The following is a 27,282-nucleotide window of genomic DNA, read 5'->3' on the forward strand; positions in this document are numbered from 1 at the left end:
CAAACACAAGAAGCAAGTCCATTTATAGGTAGTCCAAGCAATTATTTTTTGTTGATTTTTTTTCTTTTTCGGTTTTCGTTGTGGAGATAGCTGCAAACTGAATGGAACATTGACATTTCTGTGCAGTCCGAAACGCGCCGGTTTGTGGGGGGAAGGGGGGGACCCAGCTCATTTCTGAATGTCACACTGGAGCAGTAATACGATGGAAGGGTCGCTCTTTGCGGCTTCTTTGAACTCGTCCAGTGTGATTTGATCGTCGTTGTTCTTATCCATCTTGCTGAAAATCTTGTCTACCCTCTGCTCGGGCGTCAGGCCGTCCTCGTTCATCTTCATCATGATCACAGTGCCCACCATTTTATAAATAGCCTAGGTAAGGGAGAAAGGAACAGTCATTACTCATTTGGCTCCCTGGGGGCTGTTGGCGGTCATAGAGAGTGACGGGGCACAATTCACAGGGTACAATGTAGGAATATGGTGAACTTTGTGGAAGAAATTGCTCCACCACCTTTTCTTCTCTCCGTATTTCCTGTCTTTCCATTGACCCCTTTTTACTCCTTCCTAAAGACCAACCCCGGACATGGCAGCTCTGGTCATTCACATGGGGGAACATTAATAAGGGGGTGAATGAGACATTTGTATTAATATTATACAGGATTTATATAGCGCCAACAGTTTGCAGGAAGACATTACAATTACAATACAATTCAAGAGCTTACAATCTAAAAGGGAGGGGCAAGTGATACATGAGGAGGTAGCTGTGAGGGGATGAATTGTTTGAGAATGTGATGGTTCAGTGGTAAGGTTGAGGAGGGATAGGCATCCCTGAAGAGATGAGTCTTTAGGGATTGTCTAAAGGCAGTCAGAGTGGGAGATAGATGGGCAGGTTGGGGTGAGGAGTTCCAAAGGAGAGAGTTGACAAGGAAAGTTAGAGCAGGAGGTCTTTGGAAGAGCAGAGGGGACAGTTAGGGTGATACTTTGAGACCAGGTTTGACATATATCCGGGGGCGGAGTTGTGGATGGCTTTGTAAGTGGCTGTTAATATTTTGAATGTTATCCTCTGGGCGATTGGAAGCCAGTGTCAAGTCTCTGATGGACATTATTGGATGTTCTGACAAGATTTGTCACAAGAACATTCGTATCGGTTTATGGCCAGCTTAAAGAAGAACTCCAGGAATTGTAGACCTAACCCGTGCAGTGTAAGGGTGAACTGCTCGTTTTGGTCTAGGGGGTAAAATAAAGGAAATATACTCACCTGATCCTCAGTCCAGTGGCAGTGAGCACTCACCTCTCTCTCTGCTCTGGTGGTGGAATGTCCATCAGCGTCCTCACGTCTAATGCAACTGTATTAGGCATGTTGACATCACGGGTCCTCGGAACCCAAAGGAGAAGAGGCTGTGGGGACCAGTCTAGAAGACCAGAGGAGCCAAGGATCGGGGGTGGGGTGGGGGTATATTTTCTTTATTTTAGCCCTTAGACCAAAGCGAGCAGTACCCGGGGTAGCCCCACTGCAAGCGTTAGTTTTAAAAAACACCAGTTACGTTTTGTCTTTTTTTTTTTGCTGTCTCTGTCCTCAGGGGCACAACAGGAAGTGAATGGAAATTGTCACTTTCCCATTGGAAGTTTTCCTCTCTATTTCTGCTCTGGTGACAACAGAAACTTTTAGCTTTACCCTCAGTTTCCATCTCGCTGATGAACTAGGAGTATATCTCCCTGGTTAGGACACAGACAGCAATAAACGCCTGACCTTCCACACTCCATCCCAAAGACTAATACGTATGCTCTGCAACGATGGTATGTCCCTCTGCGTCCTCATGTCTATACACTGTGTGCACAATGTGATGACTCTGGGACCGAGGCGGAAGGGACCGGTCTCTAAGAGTAAGACGGCTCGGAGGATCCGGTGAGTATAACTTTTTTATTTTTGACCCTAGGTAAAAACAAGCAGTTAACCCCTGCAGTGAGGGGGTAGTCCCACTGCAACGGTTAAACTTGTTTTCCCTGGAGTTCTGCTTTAATGATGTATTAATGATTACAAAGCTGCATTCATTCTATTTGGTAATATAATGTTCGCTTTCTCCATCATGGTGACAACCCAATATGCAGACTGTTGCATTCCAGAGAGTGTTGTCACGGGGTGCAGACTGCGGCCACTGCAAAACTACAAACTTCGGCAGTGTGATGGTGTACTTCCCCCTAGCACGGTCACCTTTAGGGAAGTGGCTTGCTCCACCCACCAGTTGCATCACACTTAGCCCCACCCCTCCTCAGTCAATAACAGCCGTAGGAAGGCTGCAAGGTCTGATAGTAATTGTAGTCCTCAGCACCTTCTGTGCCAGTGCCACCCCCACCCAAGATGCACTATCAGCAGCAGTCAAAAAGCGCTCTACAGCCTCAGACGGCATATAGGGTAGGGACAGGAAAAGGAGGACTAAACAGTGAAAAGAGAGGCGGCAGGCTGATTAGCTCATATCTCTGTCACTCTGCTCGCTACTTCTTTCAGCATGCTCCTTGCACTGCAACACAACGGACCGGCTCTTTGTGCTGCTTCTCACTTCCACAGACTGAGCTCTGCTGTATAGAGACAACAAGCGACTGATATTGAGTCAAATTCAGATACTTACATTCAAGTAAAGTACAATTAATGACATAATAATAGATACTAATCTTTAACAGGGTATCTTTAATAATTCATCTATACCAGCAATGGGCAAACTCCGGCCCTCCAGCTCTTGTGGAATGAGGCATTGTAAGAGTCTCAAAGCCACAGGCATGACTCCCAGAGACAGTTACATGATGGGAGTTGTAGTATGCCCACCCCTGATCTATCAAATAAAGGACTATATAGAGAAAAATCCTGATCATTCCAGCTGCTTTCCTACAACTGGCCCCCTGTTAATAGCCCTGAATAATCTGTACTGGGTTGCTATAGCACCCTTTGCTGGTAACCATAAGTCACCAGTATTCATAATAATGGCAGAAATACCTTAAACGCATGTACGGCTGAAAGCCCAGCAAACGCAGTCTCTGCCCTTGGAGACCAAAGTCTGATTAATGTCGTTAATTAGCCTGTTGGATTCCGGCTTGCTTAGTATGCAAAGCTTTAATGGCGACAGCCCAGCCACTCCGGATCACTGAACCTCTGTATAGTTGCTGGTTCATTGAGCCGGGGCACAAAATCAAGTCAATGTTTGCCGAGAAGTGAAAAGTGGCCCCTGCCGTAGCCTCAGCCACGTCATGGCCTCAGCCCCTGCCGTAGCCTCAGCCCCGTCATGGCCATGCTTAATGAGTCTGCACTGCGACTGCGGGCTCCCCCCCTTCTCGGCACGAGCCGCTCAGCTGGCAATGCGGAACGCGTCTATGCAGACCCCTTAAGAGAGAATTAGAACAGCGGATTAGCTAAAAACGCTCCAGTCGCTGAACTGGGGCGCCAGGAAGTTTGAAGAACGTTAAATTGGGTCATGCAAAAATACTTTATTCATGACTTGGGTCGGTCGGATATAAAAACCACCCAGAAACAAGTCTGCATTTCTAAGTGCCGTCGCAAGAAAACAAGAATACATTTTAATTACATGAAATGCCCGAAAGTGCAGCTAAAAATGTTCTTTTATCCCCAAGTTATACAGATTACGTAAGAGACATTACTACGTCTGTGGATGAACCGTTCAAGGGTGACTCATGCTGGTAGCTCGGAACGTTCCTTATAACCGCACTTGGAGAGTCTGTACAGTGTGACAACATCAAACTAAAGCAACAAATCTAGTTATAAATATTTACAACTATACAAAATAGTTAAGAGAACTATGGGGTCAGTGTTTTTCCCCATCGTCCTCCCGTGACCCAAAGCTCAGTATATAGCAAGCTACAGCCGCATCCGGGACGGATCCCGACATTACTGCCGAGATCCACCCAGCCCACCTATCTAGAGGCAGAGCCAGCTGTGCCCGCCCCCTCTCCCGTCCGTTCCTCCAGTCAGCACTGGAGGATCGGAGCAGGAAGCTGTGACTGTTACGTCACGGCTCTCTGCAGGGAGATGATCGAGAAGTGAGCGAGCTACGGTATGTGTTCGCTCACTTCCCGATCTATTGAGCCGACGTGTGACAGTTTGTCACACATCGGCTCGAACTATGAGGATGAGTGATTTTCACTCACTTCATAATTCTCCTTTAAAGAAGAACTCCGGGCAGAAATAATCTTAACCCGTGCAGTGGCGCTCCTTGTGGACGCAATTGATGTAAAGGGCTCTGGCATGATCAACAGGTATTACGTAAGATTTGCTGGGGGCATAACCAAATGAAAAATACACATAGGGGCAGTGGCGGGACAAGGTTCTTTGGCACCCAAAGCTAAGAGACTAAAGTACCCACATGAACAGCAGCATAGGTAGGCACCTCTTCTGCCTACCCCTTGGCCTGGCCCTGCATAGGGGATAACCTTTTATGATGAACAACATTTAGCTTTCTAATTTTTGTGGACAGTGTGAAGCCAATGCAATAAAAATGTAGCCCACCTAAGCTTTGAACGAACTGTCTATCTGTAGGTTCTAGGCTGCCAGTTGAGAATTGTTCCTTTAGAGGTATATGGTCATTTTTGAAGTGGACCTTGCACCTAAAATGGTCCTGTAGGCTAGCTTTTTAAGTGGCCTGTCTCCTTGCACCTTTTCGAAATGCAGGTTTAACATAAAAAAAGGGAGGGGGGGATAAGGATAAAGGGCCACAGCGCCTTAGTTAGGGTGACATCATCCTCATTCTGAAGAGATCTAAGGAATATAGAGTACTCCAAACCTCATTAAGACACTTGATCAGAAGACCTCGCGGAGAAGATCTCACTGAGAAGACTCGGTAAGAAGAACTCACAGAGAGGACTCGGTAAGAAGACCTCGCTGAGAAAACTTGCTGTGATGACCTCACTGATTAGACTTGGTAAGAAGACCTCACTGAGGAGACTCTGTAAAAAGACCTCACTGAGGAGACTCGGTAAAAAGACATCACTGAGAAGACTCGGTAAAAAGACCTCACTGAGAAGACTCGGTAAAAAGACCTCACTGAGAAGACTCGGTAAAAAGACCTCACTGAGAAGACTCGGTAAAAAGACCTCACTGAGAAGACTCGGTAAAAAGACCTCACTGAGAAGACTCGGTAAAAAGACCTCACTGAGAAGGCTCGGTAAAAAGACCTCACTGAGAAGACTCGGTAAGAAGACCTCACTGAGAAGACCTCATTGAGAAGACTTGGTAAAAAGACCTCACTGAGAAGACTTGGTAAAAAGACCTCATGGAGAAGACCTCACTGAGAGGACTCGGTAAGAAGACCTCACTGAGAAGACTCGCTGAGAAAACTCACTGAGAAGACCTCACTGAGAAGACATGGTAAGAAGGCATCGCTAAGAAGACTCAGTAAGAAGGCCTTGCTGAGAAGATTAGCTGAGAAGACCTCACTGAGTAAACTTGTTAAGAAGGCCCGCTGAGAAGATCTCACTGAGAAGACATTATGATGTAGCTTCTTTTAGCAAGATTTAGAGTACTCCGCATTCTCCAGCATCTTGTTGGCAGCAGGATGTCTTCACTGTCTGCATTATGGAAGCCGGAAGAAAGGGAAGAACAAGATCTTTTTTTTTTTTCCCCCTATGGGTGTTTTGTGGATGCTTTGCTGGCCTTTAGCCAGAAAGGGGGGCAATTACAAAGAGGTGAGTTTTACATCCAAACCCTAACTGGACATTTAGTTTGATGAAGCCAACTTTGTTTTTACAAAATAGTTTTTTAACCTTGTTTTCCCCTTTTCTTGCATCTTTCAGTGCTGCTGGTCTTCTCCATCCTCTTTCACTCAATTCCTACCTACATGCACTCACCCCAGCATCGGCTGCACATCATTGCTCTGGACTGGCTCCCTTACAGTGACAGTGATGGACTGTGCCTACTCAATGTGTAGACTCAACCAGGGAAACGTAAGACAGGATAAGAATGCAGGAGCACAAAGAGGAAGTTGTCACCCTATAACAGGAAATCTGTAGAAAGGATCACCATAGTAGGATCCTTTTAATAATGGCTGCAGATTTTAAAAACCTGAAAACAGCTTTTGGAATCATGAATGTTACATATTTTCTGAGCTTTTAAATATTAGGTGTAGATCTTCTTGTAGCTGTGGAACCCAGTGTATGTCTACGCATCCTGATTTCCCTTCTAAAGCATCTTTCAGTGCAGGATTGCAACCTCCGGGTACATGGCAAGTGTAGTGTGTAAGAAACACATTACTATGCAGTTACAGTGTTCCAGCAAACTGTCACAATGCTGTGTTAATACATTCTTAGTTTTATGAATTATGCACTCAGTGGTGCAGAATATGACAAACACATTCATTTTAAACAGCACCTGGAGGGATGCAGTACATCATCTGTCATTACTCTCCTATGACATCACTAAGTAATGCTATGGAAGCTGTACGCAGGAAGCAGGCAGGGTGCCGATATTTACACAGATCTGCACACAGGGGTGCGATGGCTGTGCTACACACATAAGGACGGCGCTCTGTTGCGCAGACACGAATGTTCTTGGTGAAATACTTAAAGTAGTCCTCCTATATCAAACATGGCTTGTGACCAGGGCTGTATTTTTATATCATGCTGCCTCTAGGTATATGTGCCCAATGATACATTTCTGTACAGGTTCCACTGCTCCTCTCCCCAACCATGGTAAATAATTACTATTAAAAAAAATAAAGTGCATCTAAAGTCAAACTTTTTTTCTTAGTTTTGAAAAACAGTAATGAGTTAGAACCACTGTCAAGTTTTTTTTTTTATTTCTGACCTCACAGAGCAAATTCACTCTCTATTTGTTCTGGTGACCACGTGGAAGGACAGATAGCCTATGGCCGTAGGTCTTCTCTATGCAGCTATGCATGCTCCAGGGCATCCTGCCACCATTAGTAAATGCTGCCTGCTGTCTAGGGTTAATAAAAGCACTGCTAGCACTGCTCAATTCAGTCCAATCAAAATGCGTGCAGCTAATCAAAAACAACTGAGCCCCGTTACTTTTCTCAGCAGTTCCTGATACCCTTCAGCTCTGACACTGAATTTACCCATAGGTGGCCAGAGGTTGCTTGACAGACCAAAAATGGGGTTCGCCTACTGAAACTGCTCTTTGTTTGGCTCTGTGTTCTGCCCCACTCTAACAGTACTGCCACAGGGTGCACACAGGCCCGGATTCCCCACAAGGCCACCGATGCCCGGCCTCGGGGCGGCACGTAGCAGAGGGGCGGCAGCGCCGTGGAGTCCCCTGACGCCCGGAACATGTAGTTCCGGGCGCCAAGTGGGGAATCCGGCCAACTTCGTTTACAAGTGATTGCGGCGATGTCGCCGCGATCACTTGTAATATGTGTGCAGTCCCTTCCCCCGCACCTACCTCTCTCCGCTGGTCTTCGGGACTCCGTCCTCCCCCGGCCGCCGAATCTCTCTCCTGTCCCTGCCGCCGATGCAGTGAGCAGAGCGGCAGGGTTAAAACTAACCCTGCCACCCCGTGAACACAGTGAGAATTTTGTACATTATTTTTATATAACCCTTATTTATTTATTAATGATGAATTTTTATACAACAAAATTGTATCCGACAACTGAAACCATTATTTTCTAAATGAAGGCTTCCGCTTGCATGTGATCACTATGTTGTAAATTACATAAAGGTCACATGATTGGAAACAACTGTTATTGGTTCTTGATCAGTAGTGGGGTCTGCAGCTGTCACTGACAGCCAGGTTTGACAGCCTGCCTCCATGCCTGCTGGTAGCTCACAAGGGATGACATTTATAAACATATCCTCAGCAAGGTGCATGCACCGAGGGATTTTTTTGATACAGACTGTGGAAGGAAGGGTTCAAAGTAGATGAGGCCTGCCATATAAAAAAATGGCATTTACTATTTTTGAAGGTGTTGACTTTCAAATATTCCCCAGAGATCATTGACTGGGAAATGTGCGCTTGTTCTTACAGGTACTAGCCATCATGATGGGCTGAAGTAATCCCATTCGCTACAATCAGAGTTCATGGCTGTCACATTCTAGTTAATAAAACAAAGTGGCAGCAGGAAATGTCTCATTCCCCGTATTCGATTTATATAAATTACTATTTTATCAACCATGAAAGGCTTTTGTCTCTAGATATGCTGACAGGCTCTATATAGATGGCACAGAACTGGCAAGGAGAACTTACTAACCTCAATGATCTCCAGCATCTCCACTCGGGTGATTTTGCCGTCCCCGTCCAGGTCATACATATTGAAAGCCCAATTAAGTTTCTGTTCGAAGCTTCCCCTTGAAGTGATGGACAGTGCACATATAAACTCTCTGAAGTCAATGGTTCCATCTCCGTTTTTATCGAAGGTTCTGAAAGCGTGTTGGGCAAACTTTGATGCATCTCCGTATGGGAAAAACTGCAAAGGGAGAGAAGAAAAAAAAATATTAAATTACGTCCATGCAATAAAAAGAATGGTTTTGCTATATATAAAATGTCATATGTTTAAATTATAACTCCATCTGTGGGGCAAATCTGATACTGTAAGGGCAGCGAAATAATATACTTTATAATAGTAAATATGATCTACCTAGATTCATGATCCTCATATCATATATGATATGTTTTGCTGGTACAAACTCTCTTTTAATATTCCCCTGTCCATTGGGAATGCTGAATTGCTTGATGCCAGGGGGATAACATAGGTATATAGAACGTCGTATCTCTAAGAATATTCTGTATAGAAGTGGTGATACCAGACCTCGGTGCCATGAAACACACTACAATTTCCAACACTATATGGCCAAACCTTTGTAGACACCTGACCAATGTTTGTAGACACCTGACCAACGTTTGTAGACACCTGACCAACGTTTGTAGACACCTGACCAACGTTTGTAGACACCTGACCAATGTTTGTAGACACCTGACTAACACGCCTTTATGAGCTTCTGGACATCCTATTCCAATATGAAGTATTGGAATAATGGATTATTGGGTATTAATATGGAGTTGGTAGCTCTTTTGTGGATAATACTACTTTCACTCTTGGGAAGGCTTTCTAGAAAATTCTGAAGTGTGTCTGTGAAAATGTTCAACTAAAGGAGAATTTGTGAGGTCAGGTATTGATGTTGACGTAGATACAGTATGTCACCGGCACAGCAGAACCAAGTCTCGATTGACAATGGACACTTGTTTCTGGTGTGCTGGTGGCATACTGTATCTACTTGGACATGAGCAGCGCTATCCGCAGTCACTTCAGCACCACCCACAAGGGCTATACCAGGGTAAGGTGTACGGTGTAATATCTATTAAAGGTATTGATGTTGGATGGGAAAACCTGTCTCGTAATGTACATACCAATCCATCCAAATAGCAGTAACAATGCTGGGCCATGCCGGTATAATGTGTGTCAGAAGGACCACTTGTAGTCTCCACTAAGGGCATATGTGACAGGCTGACAATGCAGAATCACAATATGGAGACTGTAGTCGCACTAAAACAGGAAGTGCATGAACTAGGACCTTCACAGCAGGGCCTAAAGGTATTCTGATGAAACTACAGACTTAAAATAACTGAAAGCAACTTTTCAAATCACACTAACATGCTCATCTTATATGATATTTTAAAGATTGGGTTTATAACTACTTTATTCTGAAAGTTAAGTAGGAGCCAATTCCCTCCTTTCCCAAAGGGAGAGCAGCTGTAATCCAATCCTGCGTATGCCTGGATATAAGTACAGTGCAGGTCTGTATAATATTAATGCATTCCACAGTTGAGTTGTAACTCCAGCTTTGGCAAAGAAACACAGCCTGTAAAGATACTGTATCCATTCACCATAAAGAATGCTATGAATAGCGCATCTCAGCAGCGTTGATATATATTAACTTTCCTATATGGCATTTCACACTCCACCGAACTCCCATATAATTTGCACTGGATTAAAGCACGGTGCTGCGTTACTAGACATGGTAAGCTGCACAGAGCTTGCAAGTGGAAACATAATATCAGCAGGTAACTGTGTTTCCCTCAAGGCTCCGATCTGGACGTCAGCCACTTCAGCAATTTCCTGACTCAGACTCACGGGGGATAGAGAACCCAGCTTGAGGTGCGGTGAAAATTAAAATTTTATCTCAGGCAAAACTGGGACATTTAAAAGAAGCATGAAATATACTTCTGATTTTTGTGAATACAGGGTGTCACGATCAAAAGAGTCTGAGCAAACAACTGTGGCCCGAGGCAACCAATCTGCTTCTTTATGTGGTATGGGAGCATGACAGGAGGCGCCTGATTGGTCGCTATCAAGCAGATGATTTTGCCAATAAGACTGCTCCCACGATTTATTACTTTTCTTCTATCTAAAAGATTTCCCATTGTGTCTTGTTCTGGCTGCAAAAACTGTCCTTTGGGTTTGGTTGTTGAATAAACCAGACATCCATCCACCGTTATCTCTATGATTAGGCCCATAAGGGTGAAATGCGTCAGTGGTGGGCAATGTTTGGTCGGGGAGTCCTGTCACGTTTGAAGCTGTAATTATCATGGAATAAAGTTAATAGTCTACGGACATTGGTGTGCAGTTTTTTTTCTTTCATTTCTGGATTTGTGGAGTGTGGATGGCTGCTGACCAGCACCCATAGATGTCCTGGTGACCTGGACTGAGAGAGGTAGTGAGAACCTTACAGCTGCTCACATATTGATGGCCTCACCGTTCTGTATGGGAAAACAAATCTGCCGCTTCTTTCCCTTCATCAGTATTGTGGAGCTTGCATATAACTGAACACCTATTGACCAGCTCTCTATTCCATTTAATATGTATTCAGTAAATAGGGCTTTGTGTAGAAAACTTCCACCCAATGTATAGGCAAAACTTTGCCGTCACTGGAACAGGTGTCCTCATTGGAAGATTTACCCTCAAGTCCTGTTCTGGTGACAACTAGGGATGCACCGATACCCCTACTGGTATGTGTATCGGTGCCGATGCAGGGTATTTGGCCGAGTACTCGTACTTGCCCAAATGCTCCAATGCCTAGCCCAATACTTCCGGTATCAGGAAGCCGTGCAGCGAGTCATTATAGATTGCCTGGCTTCCTGATTGGCTGGGAAGCTGGCTCCATGCTCCCTCGTCACAAGTGACGAGGGAGCATGGAGCCAGCTTCCCAGCCAATCACAAATGACGAGGGAGCATGGAGCCAGCTTCCCAGCCAATCAGGAAGTCGGGCGCCACGTCATTACACGGCGCCCGGCTTCCTGATTGGACCGAAAGCCGACTCCATGCTTTCTCGTCACCTAATCAGGAAGCCAGGTGGCGAGTCATTACACGGCGCCTGGCTTCCTTAATGGGACTTCCAGTATCGGTATTCAGTATCGGCGAGTACCGGAAAAAAAAAAGATCAGTACTCGTACTCTATACCGAAATATCGGTATTGGTGCATCCCTAGTGAAAGTTTTCATTTACCATCACCTTCTGTCTTGCTGACAAGGGTCGCCGGTCCAAATAGAGAGGGTATATCTACCCAGTGGGCACAAAGACAGCAATAAATACTTGACAAGGGATTCTACTCCACTACTTTATCCAGAAACAGCAGTTTTGACCATATATACACTTGATCTTCATATGCTTCTTTATGCTGAAATTTGCTAGCACACTTTTTCTGGCATGAAGGAACCATGTATGCCAGCAAACAAGTTTTCCTTTCAAAAATACTGGATGACACGTGGCTCTTGCTGATACTGTGATCCATGACCCACACTGAGCTTCATATTGAACACTAACCAGTTACAGGGCCAGGAGGACTCACACTGCCATTGAGCCAAATGTATTCCTTAGTTCTGGATAGAGTGGAGAGGGATCAGAGCCCCTGTCAATTTATTATTGCCGCTTGTATAGGGAGATTTACCCGCTCTGTGTCCTGGTGACTTATCAGTGAAAGAAAATCCCAAATTTTGGATTGTCACCAGAACAGGAATAGACTTAAAATCTTCCAATGGGAACACTAGTTCTAGTGACCCTGCTGACCACCAGGGATTTCCTCTCACTTACTGTTGTGGCTATCGGACAGGAAGTGAAGAGAAATGTTCCCAATGGGATGGCTAAAAAACAGCTGACAGACGTTCCCTATCCAAACCTAAAAAAAAAAAGTTTGGATACAGTTTTTTTTTAACTATGATATAATGAGAGACAAGAGCAATTACCTACAGAGAACATCCAAATAACTTCTCCAGGTGATGTTGGTAACATGAATGGATGTCGTATTCCTGTAATTTGGACATGTCCTAGAAGGTCCTAGAATGCTACTTACTGGATCCATGTAGAAGAAAGGGAAGGGTGGTTTATAAACCTATAGGAGTGAGAGTGAGCTAAATACAGCAGGGGTAAATTTGGAGATGTCAACATTTAGAAGTATTTCCATTGTATACCTCCAAGGTGTTGGGTTTCTTCAGATCAGTGACTCCTTCACGTAGACCTCTGTGATCTAGGCTGCACCTTTGTGTGTACTGTATATCGGGGCATCCTGTATACCAGTCCCTAATGTTCAATATTTAACATATATCTACAGCTAGGACTTTTTTGTTTTTGTTTTGAAAAGACTAGGCTTTCAATAAACCCCTAACGGGATTGTTTTTGCCTTCTGTCCCATTGGGCAGATATTTTTTCACTTCCTGTCATATAGATCCCAAAGGACAAGTGCCTCCATTGGAAGATTTCTCTTTGTTCTTTTTTTTATCTTCCCTAATTTTTATTCCTGTTGGCATGGCCACCAAGTCAAACAGAAAGAGTAAATCTCAAAGACGGCCATATAATACTGACTGGGTTTAACCCCTTAGTATGCAAAACTAATACTAGATACCCTTTAGGTGTACCTGTATGGACAAAGCATTCCAAAGCATCAGGTACTTTGCGTAGGGTGCCAATGAAGTGCTCTAACAGGCATTGCAATAAGAAAGCCCATTCATTATGAATGGGACGCCTAATCCGTCATGATGGACCATAAAATCATCCCTGCAGCACACATCAATACACGGTAGTGTGTTACCTCACATTATGGTATACTGCACCGCAGGTGTGAGTTGGGAAGCCCTTCACAATGGCACTGCAGTGCACCAATGCCTGTATAATACGTGCAGTAGTGTGAATGGACATAGTAGCCTTACCTGTCTGCCACATCAAGGAGATCCCACAGTTCCCCAGTTCTTGGTTACATGACCAAATATCATGGCAGCAGGGCGCAGGGGTGAGCAGGATCGTCAATCAAACTGAATGAAGGCTCTTCTGAGGCCTGTGCCCACAACAGATAACTAAGTCAGGCTTTAGAGGAAGGAAGTAGCACTCTGTGAAGGTTCTCATTCATCCAGGTCATGGTATATCTGTAAAAAATAAGTCAAGGTAACTGGACTTGCCTTATTTTTCTTGAAGATGTTTCACTGGACATCCGACCAGCTTTCTCAATTCAGAACGACTTGTACAAAAAATTATCTAGGAATAAATGGTGAATTTCGCTCCAATCCACATAATCTGTTAGTCACCACCCGCTGTTGATTGTATTTGCATAATTGGAGTCTAGGAGGTGTTATTAACCTGCCCAACAGCATTGTATGTGGCAGACAATAGATGTCTCACCCCTCCACATACAATGCTGTTTTAACACCTCTCTCTGGGCAGGTTAATAACACCTCCTAGACTCTAATTATGCAAATGCAATCAACAGCGGGTGTTGACTAACAGATTTAGTGGATTGGAGCGAAATTCACCATATTTATTCCCAGAGATTTTTTTGTACAAGTATTTCTGAATTGAGAAAGCTGGCCGGATGTCCAGTGGAACATCTTCAAGAAAAATACAGCAAGCCCAGTTGACTTGACCTATTTTTTACAGATATGAAGTAGCACTCCGTTTTCCACTGTGTCATCAAAAAGCTTTATTGGCCCAGGCTGTTCTGAACAAGGCCCTGCCTGGCTCCTCCCACTCTCATGCATTTCACTGAACCTTTGGCTTTAATCGTAGAGATGCCAGATGACCCAATGCTAGGTTTAGGTCACATGACCTAGAACTGAAGTGCTGAAGTTTATGTTGATTATAATACCCTACCCACCCTCCTTAATGCCCCCCTATTTGTTTAAAACAGACCTAAATGTTGGGTTCAGGTCTGATTTAAATGGTTAATGGAGGGCTCTATGTGCTCAACTAGTGTCAATCTAACAAACCCATGTCGTGAGGCTGTAAGAAGAGTTATCATGAATGATACATATTCGGTTACTGGATTCCAACACCCTGGATATGAGAACACATACGGCACACTGATAGAATTTCCGAAAATACTCATTTATCTTCCATGTTCAGCCAAAGCGGAAAACAATCCCGGGCAAAGAATATAATCAATTCCACTCTGCTCTGCAATCCCACCGGGGCTCCACTGTACACATGATGAAGAGAAAAATTAAATAAAAATATTGTTTTCTTTATTCGTTCACCAATAACGGACCAAGCCTAAGAGGCAAAGCAGCCGTGGCACAATACACAGCGGCATATGAGCGTGCGGGATGAATGCTGATCATGCGCTGTGAAACAATCGTGTTTATTTACCCAAACCACTGCCAGCTGCAGTACACTCATCATACCCAACTGTACAGTGTGCACATTCTGCTGTCCTTATGGTGGTTCTTGCTGTATTATTGATCAATAATTGATGCAAAAATGCAATCCTAACACTATCACTGCTATGGGACATTTTTCCTGAATGGATATAGATTATATGGGGGGGTTGGATGATAAATACTTCATCCTATCCACGTTACATCAGTCTATCTATCTATCTATCTATCTATCTATCTATCTATCTATCTATCTATCTATCTATCTATATGTAGAAAAGGGCTAAGGAAAAGGGGTTAATCATTCACCACACATTGTGGATACTTCCTCCGACCCCCAATGCCACTACAGGACTCAGCAGGGGCGGGTGGGAGAAACCACATCGCATGGCATTCGACACGCTCAGAAATGTTCTATGTTGATGGTCTCATTCACACGGCAAACTTTGCTAGCTGTGGCAACAATCCAGTGGATTCACAGGTGGATGCGGATAGTTGGGGCTGCTGTCAGCCTGCCATTGCTTTGTACAGACTCAGCGGCCGCAACTGTCCACATTGACCAATAAATACAGCTTGCTGGATTCTTGCTGCAGTGAACAAGGCTGAAGACTTTACCAAAGGCAGCAATAATGGAACACATGGTACATTCAGACTCGCCAATGGCTTCAGAGATGAATATTAACATCCTTCTACTGCAGGGACTCATTGCTTACATGTCTCAAAAGTTTGTTATCATTTTTTCCAATACAGCAGAACACTTACCTAATAAAACAAACAAGGGTGATGCCAACAATAAGATGGATGCCAACAACAAGGGTGATGCCAACAATAAGATGGATGCCAACAACAAGGGTGATGACAACCACATGATGGATACCAACAACAAGGGCAATAACAAGATTGATTCCAAGAACAACGGTGATGCCAATAACAAGAAGGTTGCCAAAAACAAGGGTGGTGCTAATAAGATGGATACCAACATCAGTGATGCCAACAAGATGGATGCCAACAAGGGTGGTGCCAACAAGGGTGGTGCCAACAATAAGATGGATACCAACAACAGTGATGCCAACAATAAGATGGATAGCAACAGTGATGCCAACAAGGGTGATGCCAACAAGATGGACAGCAACAAAGGTGATGCCAACAACCACGGTGATGCCAAGCTTTCCTCTCTGCATGTTATTTCTCCCAAGGTAACAGGGGCACTTACAGTACACACATGAAACATAAAGCCAACTTGTGCCAACAGAAAATCCTTTTCTTTGTATCCTTGCATGCCAGTATGAAGTACATGCGCAGTACAGAGTAGAAGGCTGACACACCATATGCATATGCTGCATATCCAGCAATTACCAATGTCATTGCCAACACGGCACTCTATGCACCGGCCTCTGCGTGACACCCATTTTCCCTTTATCTTCTCTTTTGTGTCTGATTGTATATTTCAGTGTTCATCCAGTAAATGTTTTCTGATACAATTCATACCTATAATTAACGATTACCATTCTATTATTTCATGGAGGCGGCATTATTTTACAGTATGGAAACATGACACTGTTACTTAACCTTCCGCAGAGTATTTGTAATTATTTGGGTTACTGTGAATGGGTTGTTTATAGTCAGATAACGGCGTGTATCTATTCGGGAGAATACGTAGAAGCATAATAATGTTTTAATACGGGGAGAGTTTAAATAACTAATTACTGTGTTATCGGCTCTTTTCTCTTTACTCCCAGCAGAGTCTCTGGCATGTCACATTTCAATGGCAGGTGGCAAGACGGCACCAGCAGATTTTGGGAGAAATAAAGCCGTGTGTATAGCCTGAGCTTCACAGGTACCACAAAGTGCTTCATCACTGTTGCTATTTAAAGCTGAGAGTCATACAGATCTAAAAGACACAAACCAATATAAGTATCTGAATGTGACCTGGTAGCCTCTTGCAGCCCCTATACAGCAGAGTTGAATGGGAGACTACAAAGCAGCACAAAAGGCCAATCGGTTCATGTGTTGACAAGTAGCATGCTGAAAGGAGGATAGTGCTGAGTAGCAAAGAAATAAGTTCACCAATGCAATGTTATTGCTTCACTGTCCCCTCAAATGCTGGGGGTTGGGCCCATGACAGCCTGGGCTCAGAAGAAGTGAGCTGAATGATGTGAATGATGCTGGTGAACATTCAAGCCATAGGTCATCTTCTAGCAGAAAAGAGACTGGAGATCCTTGGTGTATGGTCTTATTCAAGTCAATGGGGACAGATGTAGCCAATGACTGATTGCCAGTCATACTATGGGCTCACACTATGGTTTGGAGTTCTGCTTTAAGACACTACAGTGCTGACTGCATTTCTCATTGACTTGAATAAGACCGTATATTGAGAATGGAGATCCTTTGTATACGGCTCCAATAAGACAGTATATTGAGAATGGAGATCCTTTGTATACGGCTCCATTCAAGTCAATGGGGACAGGTGTGGCCAATGGCCTACTGTCACGTTAGACCAGGGATGGCCAAACTCCGGCCCTCCAGCTGTGGTGAAACTACAAATCCCATGAAGCATCTCTCTCCGGGAGTCATGTCTGTGGCTGCGAGAATCTTGCAAAGCCTGATGGGATTCGTAGTTCCACCACAGCTGGAGGGCCGCAGTTTGGCCATCCCTGCTTTAGACAGACAGCCACACTGTGCTTGCAGAGGTTACATAAAGCTCATACAGTGGTTTTGATTTCTGCTTTAAGAAACTTTAGCACTGAATGGACCTGTGATTGACTTGAATAAGGTTGTGTATCGAGACTGGAGATACTCAGTATACGGCTCCATTCAAGTCAATGTGGACAGGTCTGGCCAATGGCTGACTGCCATTTTAAACAACTAGCTAGACTGTGCATGCAGAGGTTACAGAGTGCTCATACAGTGGTTTGGAGTTCTGCTTTAAGACACTTCAGAGACATGAATAAGGTTGTAGGTTGATTCTGGAGATCCTTGGTTTAGTGCTCTATTCAAGTCAAAGAGGACAGGGATGACCAATGGCTGATTGCCATTTTTGACAACCAGACTGTGTTGCAGAGATTACAGAGTGCTCATACAGTGGTTTGGAGTTCTGCTTTAAGACACTTCAGAGACATGAATAAGGTTGTAGGTTGATTCTGGAGATCCTTGGTTTAGTGCTCTATTCAAGTCAAAGAGGACAGGGATGACCAATGGCTGATTGCCATTTTTGACAACCAGACTGTGTTGCAGAGATTACAGAGTGCTCATACAGTGGTTTGGAGTTCTGCTTTAAGACACTTCAGAGACATGAATAAGGTTGTAGGTTGATTCTGGAGATCCTTGGTTTAGTGCTCTATTCAAGTCAAAGAGGACAGGGATGACCAATGGCTGATTGCCATTTTTGACAACCAGACTGTGTTGCAGAGATTACAGAGTGCTCATACAGTGGTTTGGAGTTCTGCTTTAAGACACTTCAGAGACATGAATAAGGTTGTAGGTTGATTCTGGAGATCCTTGGTTTAGTGCTCTATTCAAGTCAAAGAGGACAGGGATGACCAATGGCTGATTGCCATTTTTGACAACCAGACTGTGTTGCAGAGATTACAGAGTGCTCATACAGTGGTTTGGAGTTCTGCTTTAAGACACTTCAGAGACATGAATAAGGTTGTAGGTTGATTCTGGAGATCCTTGGTTTAGTGCTCTATTCAAGTCAAAGAGGACAGGGATGACCAATGGCTGATTGCCATTTTTGACAACCAGACTGTGTTGCAGAGATTACAGAGTGCTCATACAGTGCTTTAAAAACACTTTAGCACTGAATGGACCTGTCATTGACTTAAATAAGATTGTGTATCGAGATTGGAGATCTTCAGTATACAGCTCCATTCAAGTAAATGGGGACCGGTGAAGCCAATAGCCAGCTAGACAGCCAGCCACACTGTGCTCGCAAAGGTTACAGAGTTTTCAGATTTGATTGTACTTGGATAGGGCAATCATCCTCCAATGTCTCAATGCAACCTTATTGGCTCTCTTGCCAACTCTTATACCAAACATACCTTTGCAGTATAAAATCTGGAAACACACACGGAATACTCAATATTTAAGTATATTTATTGAACTGTATTTTTCCCAGAAATAGATGCAACATGTTCCCGGATTCCTAGAATAGTCTTAGTGCCAGAGAATGTGCCTTTTCAAAACGTAGTGAAGATGTAAGAGACAAAGTCGGGGTGGAATGAGGCAGCGCCATTTATTATTCTGCAAGGTTACCGCACACAAACGCGTACTCTTCAGCTCAAAGTCTTTCCTACAAGACAGGTTTTACAGCCGACATTTGGCAGACAGTACCTGAGTGTACTGCCAGGATCCAGGAAGGGGAACATTATAGAGGGACAGCGCTGACAACAAGGTCTCTCTGACCTTTCCTTACACACTTACTTCATTGTTGCCTGTTGTGTATTCACAAAGCATACTCTACTGCTGGAACCACTGACGACATGTTAGCAACAGAAAAAGGAAAATTACAAAGAAAATTAAACAAGAGCTAAATCAAAATAGATTTGTACTACAGCATACTTCTGAAAACTACATGAAAATGGGACAATCTATACTTTTTTTTAATTTAAAGTGTATTTACACTTTTACGGTCAAATTTGAGAAAACCCCTCTATATGTTTGTTATGTGTTCCCATTCACACAGCGAACCGAAAAATACATTTCTAACCTTTTACATGTTTTATTGCAGCAGGCAACATGACTGAATCCAGGATATTCTGAGTACCTCCACAATGATCTGTACTCATAGAAAGAATTAGGACTGAAATTTGAGGATTGGGTTTTTCTCATTAACTTTATTAACATGCAGGGTTGTAATTCTTTAACCCCTCACAGCCCCTTCTAACATTACAGAGTCGATATTTTAACCCTTAAGAAACCAAACTATGTCACGGCGAATGAGTGCTGTAATGAAAGCTAAATTAAATATTAGAGAGTGTGACTTTTTTTTGGGCCAGGCAGTGTACTTTTTTTAGCTTATGCTATGTGAATAGTAACATGTAACAAACATAAAATAGGTGTTATCCCAATTTGGTTACAAAAGTGGAAATAAACTTTCAAGTTTCTGACATTTATGAGTGTCGGTGTGATCAGTCCCACCCCTGTAAAAAGAAAGATTGTGCTATCCAGCATCATTAGTATATATATGTGGCAACCGCAAATTATAGTCTAGCTATCACAAACTCAATATACTGAAGACAAGTGCTACAATAAGAAATCTTCCTCATGATAACACTGCAATAATCACACCATAAAAAGACGGCACTCCAAACAGGTTTTATAGTTCACATTCTCTATATCTTTTCAACATCAATACAAGTTCAACATACATTTTGCACAAAAAATACACAAAATCACAACTTCTGAACTATTCATGAACTGGTTAATAAAAGTACCCGTTGCATCATATAGTTAGCAGATATTGTGAATTGTCTGTACAAAAAGTGTTACAAAAAGAGTTGCCATAAACAAGGTTTGGTTAAGCAGGACATCAGGGGACAGGTGGAGGTGAAAGAAGGACATTGTTTCTGGAAGCAGGTCATCTTTGTCAAGTCACCGTCCACCATAGGTGGAATGGAACCTGAAGTGGGATTTGACCTGATAAAGGGGATCTGCTCACCGAAACAGAACCTGAGGTGGCATTTGACTTGATAAAGGGATCTGCTCACCAAAAAGGAACCTGAGATGGGATTTGACTTGATAACGGGATCTGCTTCCCAAAAAGGAACCTGAGGTGGGATTTCACTTGATAAAGTGGATATGCTCCCTGAAACAGAACCGGAGGTGGGATGTGACTTGATAAAGAGGATCAGCTCCCCAAAAAGGAACACCAGGTGGGATTTCACTTGATAAAAGGGAGCTACTGCCCTAAACGTTGCCCACCCTTTACCTCTGTCACTTGGTGTCCTGCTTATCCAAACCTTGTGTACGGTAACTCTTTTTGTAACAATCTGTGTACTGGAAATGCACAATATCTGCTAAATCTTTGATGGGATTTGACTTGCACTTTGCCTGTTAGCTAGTCCATGTATAGTTCAGCAATTCTAATTTTGTGCCACAGTGCAGTTCAGTGCTCCAAGGTTAAGTTTGCCCCATTCAGAGGCTTACTCACAAAGAGAATGTTCAGAGAATGGGTCACAGCAGAGGCTGTGCCACTACTCTACATCAGGGGAACACTCTTCAGCTAACTAACACAGTACACTAAAGTCTGGGAAAGTGCCACAATGCGGGCAAAAGTGAGGCATGACAGTTGGAGGCGGGGTTATATGGGGACAGGCATATGGTTTTTTGTTTGCCAGTGTCCAAACCTTGTGAATGTGGCATTATAACCTATATAATCGTAGAATCACTACTTATTTCCTATGCTCCATCTAGTGGCCATAATGCAGTATTACATTTCATTCAACCTGAAAAGAATATATACTAAGGACGTTAGTTTTTGACTCTACAGAAAAAAACGTTCTCAAAGAGGCAGGGCGAATGGCTCCACTAATTGTTTATAAATTGCCCTTAAAGAGTAATAAAAGAACATACAAAGTAGGTAGGGAAAGGGTGGAAAATCGGTCAACTCTTTATGGTTGTTTGTATTCCTCTTGGCGTTTTTCCCCCTATTCCTGCCTGGTGATAATGTTGTAAATCCCCCCTCAGACAACCATAAATATGTGTCAGAGCTTCTAACCCTTCCTTGACTCTATCCAAAACAACAACAGAAAATGTTGGCTGGAGTAATAGTTCAAATGGCAACATGACCATGCAGATATTTATTTGATACCAAATGGCAACATGACCGTGCAGATATTTATTTGATACCAAAGCACAATGAATAAAGAACTCCAGGCAATCTAAAAATGAACCCATGCAGTGGGGCTACCAATGCACTGCAAAGGCTAGGTGCTCATTTTGGACTAGGGGGCTGAAAAAAAGAAAATATAAATCACCTGATCCTCAGTCCCTCTGGGCTGTTGGACTGGTCCCCACAGCCTTTTCTCTCCCAGGCTCCAGTGGTCTAAGGACTCATGAGATCATAATGTCTAATGCAGCTTCATTAGACGCGAGAATGTCAAAGGGCTTTCCACCGCCAGAGCTGAGGGCGAGAGAGGTGAGTGGTCGCTGCTGCAGGACTGATGATCAGGAGAGCATATTTTCTTTATTTTAGCCCCTAGGCCAAATACAAGCAGCTAACCCTTGCAGTACGGGGCTAACCCAACTGCAATTATTCATTTTTAGATAACCTGGAGTTGTTCTTTAAGAATACTGTCTGTTTTCAGCAGAACGCTGGCGTAAAACAAGTCAGGCAGGCACCGCTGTGAGGTTGCAAGGTTCCGGAAAGCCGAATGTTTTTCTCGAATCAGCAGGGAGCGCTAGGCCCGGTCATACTCAGAGAAAGGTGAGGTGGAGGCATTTGCGCATTCTTCCCACCGTCCTCGTGGAATTTTAATTTTCAGCCGATGCTCCTTTGGCTCTCCTATGGGTGCGTCCTGCTGACACCATGATTGGGTTAAATCACATAGCCAGCACTTCTAAGTGGTCCCGAGCCTTTCATCTCACCGCAGCTTGGCGATACGTAATAGCGTGGAGGCAGACTGCGCTGGACTGGCGGCTCCCAGCATCTGACGGCTGCTGCTTTGAACTGCTGTGCACATGTCATAAAAAAGAACTATTTAATAACACTGACCCAGCCTGCGCTTGACACTTTTGTTATTCTATTTTTGTCCTGAAACAAATTCAAAAGGACCAATAACCTTGAAAGTTCAAGCTGGCTTATGTAACTAAGCTATTAAAGCGCACCTTTCAGTTTTACAAAAAGAAGCCACCATCACGGATTTTTTTTTTTTTTAAGGGATAGTCGTACTTTAAAAACACATCGGCTCTTTGAAAATATGCAGAGACTTCAATCAACTTTGCAAATATAGTCTTTTGTCTCTGTCTTTCTCTTTGATCGAGAGCTCTTATCACAAGCCCAGGCCATGGTAATCATTGCATTGCTTATAATCAGCCTGTCTGAAGCCTTCACTCTAACTGCAGACAAGGAAGGCTTCTGCTATATCTATTCAATTAAATTATGTTCATTTACTAAAGGAGAAAAAACTATTTACTTATCAAGATAAATATTCACTGAGCTTTGTAAATAAGATAAAGCTATTTTCAGTTCCATCATTCAGTCGCGTGCAATTATAAGATCCTGATTTGTAATATTTTTTTGTGAGCATGAGTGGGTATTCATAGTGAGAACATTTTTATTAGTTAAGCTCAATGAACAGTTACTGATCAGTCTTTACTCCGTTAGCAAATTAACCCTAATGACTTAATTGCCAAAAGCCATATATGATGATTTCTCAATGCTTTACTGCACACATGTAATCAGCAGAGATCACAAAGATGCTTTGCGGCCTCCCGAGCAGTTTCGGATTTTTGTACAGGAGCACGCGGCGAAGACAGGGTTAAACCGCTTTTAAAGTGTTTTGGTTTTTTTTAAAAAACTTTTTGCATACATCTCCTGCTTGCTAGCCATAGATATATGCAAAAAAAACCCCCAGAGGGTTTAGAAACCCTTTAAAGCCTTGGTTCTCAACTGGTGGGTTGTGACCCAAAAGTGGGTCGCGAACCCGTGTTCGGTGGGTCACCGCATGCTTTCCACTTTTCTAGGCGAGAGGCTTCTCAGTCTCACCCCAGCGCAGCATTGTCAGTTCTCACGCCAAGCAGACATTCAAAATATGCTGCCCGGTGCTGAGTGTCAGCTTGAGGTGGGATGGGGCTATGGCCGCGAGGAAGCTCCATGCACATGTGCATTGCTTACAGCTCCCTCACACGTCCTGTAGAGGTATCTGGACCGGAGTGATGTCACATTCTGGCTCTCAGCACCCCTACAGGGGGCGCAAGGGAGCTGTACAAGCAATGAACATATGGAGCTCTGTCACAGCACAGCAGCCCACACTGGACCCCAGGCTGAGGATCCACTCCAGTTCTCATAAGATAGGGAGACTGGGTGGACCAAAAAAAATATCTACCGTATTTGCCGGCGTATAAGACGGGTTTTGAAACCTTAAAACATCCCCCCAAAATCGGGGGTCGTCTTATACGCCGGGTACATACAGAAGTATATGGTATACTGTATGTAGCTTCAGCTACATACAGTATACCGCGCTGAGCCAATCACGGCAGGCTTTGTATTAATGAATACAAACCCTGTATTCATTAATACAAAGTCTGCCGTGATAGGCTCGGCGGAAGACGGAGGACACAGCGGGGATTGTGGACAAGGTAAGAGACTGTAATCCCGAGTGTGGCTCGGGGTTACCGCTTATGGTACTGAAAATTACTTCTTTGGGCGTAGGAACGCGCTGTAAAACGCCCTATGCCCAAAGAAGTACAGGAGCTTCTTTGGGGCGTATTTGTAGCGCGTATCCATTATGATACAGCCGGATAGCCCTCGGAAACGCGCGTTTCTTTAAACGAGCAGCAAACGTGCGTATTCCGTACGCCCAGGTGTTAACCTTTCTCTACTCTATCCAAAATGGAAAAAAATATAGTTTTGCCACTTAAAGGAGAACTATGGGGTGAGTGAATTACAATCATTCCCATAGTTAGAGCCGACCTGTGCCAGTGAAACTGTCAAACGTTGGCTTTATTGATCGGGAACGGATGGGGCAGAGGAACAGGCACAGCTGGCTCTGCCTCTAGATAGGCAGAGCACACTGTCGATCAGATAGCAGGGTGGATCTCGACAGTACTGTCGGGATTCGTCCCGGCTGCGGCGCTCTCAGCATACAGCATGCAATAGCCCGCTATATACTGAGTTTTGGGTTACAGGAGGACATTAGTATGTTCTCCCGTGACCCTAAAGAGAACTATGGGAAAAACAGGTTACCCCATAGTTCTCTTTTAAATATCAGCTCAAGTCCTGATTAATCAAAATATCAAACTGGGCATAACCTAGGGCCCATCTACAACCACGGAGCAAAAACATTCTTCTGGGATTGATTGGCCATCTAATATATGTACCTGCAGACACCACAGGGTGCCTGCACTTCAGCACTGTGTTACCTTAGAAACATTTGACTTCAGGCTATATTCACTTCAAGGAACAAAAAAGAGAAAAAAATGGTCATTAAACCTTCTTGTATCCTTCTAGGAGATGCAAGGGGAAAAAAGAGCACAAAACAAAGGTTCTTCACCTTCGGTAAAACCGTTAATTGCTAAATGTCGAAAAACACAATTACTTTTAAATGGGCCATAAGTCACAGATCCCAGAGGTAATACAAACCTTACGCCGTATGGCAGCTAACAGCACTTACATTGCCCACTTCCATCCACAGAGCTGCTTAATAAATGCAAATCCACAGAAAACATTTCTTTCTCCAGCGAGACCGTGGCCAGTGAGACCTTAGCTAGCAGTAAATTAATTGATTTTCAACTGCAGCTGTTTTTTAATTAGATCCCAGCAATGAATGTTCTGCTGTGGTCATCCAGTATTAACTACTCTTAGTTTTTTTTTTTTAACTAAGCTGATTTTGAGGCATTATGTGTATTTAAAGTGGACCTTTAACTATCATGTGCACCTCAACTCTCTCCAGCAGCATACATTTACCTGCTCCTTCCACTTGAAGTAAAATCCCGTGTAAGCTCCAAATCACTGGCATTTTAGCTTATACAACACTATGGGCTCCCTGTGTGATGGCACTGATTGGCCCAATGCTGATTCACATACTCATTCATTCCCGGGACTTCCTTTCACTCCAATTGCTGAGCAGGACGGTAGGAGTGCATGAGCACAACAGCGAGGGAGCAAAAGAATGGTATGTATACCATTCTGCTCTGAATGACTCTATCACGATTATGGCAATGGAACACCCCCAATCGGTTCTGAGGAAGGAGGCGTAACCTCTGAAACGCGTAAACCACTTCACTACCAGGGAAGACGAACAGCCGGTGGATATGCACCTTTCGTTCTGACCCTTTTATGCCTGTTTTTAATCGTCCTTTGTGAGTACCTTCATACCATTTTTTATTTGTTTATTAAAACGTTTTTATGCGATGGAGGCGCTCTCTGTGTCTTGTCTTGCAGTGCTGAGGTTGTTTTGAACCTGGTGAGAGCCGCCCCGTTATCGCCCTGCACTCCTGAACATCATTGATTAATACTCTCTTGAACCAAAATCTGCTGGCGCGGTGTTTGATTCTGTCAAATGTACCTTTAGTACTATGGTCCTTTAACCAAATGTCCTCACTCCCTCGAGTGCTACCCACCTGGACAAATACTTACCGTACCTTGTTCCTGAATGCAGAAATGTTCACTGTACAGCCCGGCCTTTCCAGCTAAAGGGTCCCCTGTTTAGTGCACATGTGCATTGCAACCCTAATCATTCCTTTGGGTACGACGCTTTTGCTGGAAATTTCCCGGAGCCACAGGAGGAGGAGGAAGGTAAGTAACTGTCCAGGTGGGCAGGAGGGGAATTATGTAGAAGACAATTGTACCGAAGGTACAATTGTCCTTTAATAGAATGTGTCCTGCTATAAGCGATGTTTCTCACTAGCCTAATTATACATTTCCCATAGCTGTGTCCGATGTTCCCGCCTGGCTCTAATCTTTCTACACAACAGATGGAAACAAATCTGATTTTCTTTTCCCTTTTAAAGACTTGTGGGCCACTTTCGTCCCTTCAAATTCTGGTGACCTCTGTGACATCTGGCACAGTGATTAAAACTGTATGTAGAAGCAAGCCATATTTCCTCGTTTTCTGTCAGCCTGAAAGAAGCAGCAGACAAGATAGGCTGTACCATCCCATCACAGAACATATGGCAGATACAAATTAAGTAGAGCAGCAAGACTGAGGCCACAAAAGAAAAAAAAAAAAGGGAAAGGCCTTTATTTTAACAGTACGGTACTGTAAAGCGACCATGGTTCATTGGCCTGATTCAAATCTTTAATTAAAACCCCTTTTTTTGCTGTCTTTATTTTTTGGGGGAGAATATCCTTAACTTCAACAGGAAATGGGAGGAAATCTTTCCAACCTAAGAGAAATCTACTAATTAGACAGTTTTCTCTAGAGTTGTCTACATCTTTCAAAAACTGAAGAAGTTTCTACTCTTAGGCTAAGTATTTTTTTTTAATGAATTCTTTTTGTAACAGGGTATATCAAATAAGCACGAGGAAATCAAAAGACATGAAAATACATAGACAGGGAACATGTAATAATTAGGCTAAGTAGTTGGGTTGAGGTGAGTTTTACCTGCTCTGTGAGCGTTCATTACCTTTAGGACCCAGGTGCAGATAATGCCATTGCAGCTCTTCCTTTTAACATCCATCTGAAAAGCCCTTAGAGGTCTATTTATAACAGGGGCTGAATGTAATATTATTCACCACACATTTGCTGGCAAATCATTTCCCTTAATTATAAAGATAACGTGTCATCATTATTCAACAGCACATTTAACCTTTTGAAAAGACTCACCAACATCTTGAACTTTGCAAAGGTTTGCCAAACAGAATTTCAAGACTTATCATTGATTTCCACTGCTTTGACTACTGCTGGGAATTATGACTATCATTTGTATTTATTTACGCCTCCTCGAAAGGCCAGAAGATGTATATCTGACTTTACATTTTGTGTAAACAACAACAACCGTGCTCTCATGGAAACCACAGGACCCAGTGTAAATGG

The 27,282-nt window shown here is 43.5% G+C and overlaps 1 protein-coding gene across 2 annotated transcripts in view; it reads right to left on the bottom strand.

The window, feature by feature from the left end:
* Window positions 1-70: 70 nt before the first annotated feature.
* The window catches only part of VSNL1 (visinin like 1), a 122,467-nt gene continuing 95,255 nt past the window's right edge, over window positions 71-27,282 (bottom strand). For both annotated transcript variants that reach the window (XM_018575414.1, XM_018575422.1), the window contains 2 exons: window positions 8,199-8,414; window positions 71-366 (listed from right to left, as the gene is read on the bottom strand). In XM_018575414.1, the coding sequence (XP_018430916.1) occupies window positions 169-366; window positions 8,199-8,414 (414 nt within the window). In that variant the 3' untranslated portion in view covers window positions 71-168. The remainder of the gene's footprint in view (window positions 367-8,198; window positions 8,415-27,282) is intronic.

The sequence above is a fragment of the Nanorana parkeri genome, unplaced genomic scaffold (genome assembly GCF_000935625.1).
Source record: "Nanorana parkeri isolate BGI_ZX_2015 unplaced genomic scaffold, ASM93562v1 scaffold53, whole genome shotgun sequence".
Classification (NCBI taxonomy): Eukaryota; Metazoa; Chordata; class Amphibia; order Anura; family Dicroglossidae; genus Nanorana; species Nanorana parkeri.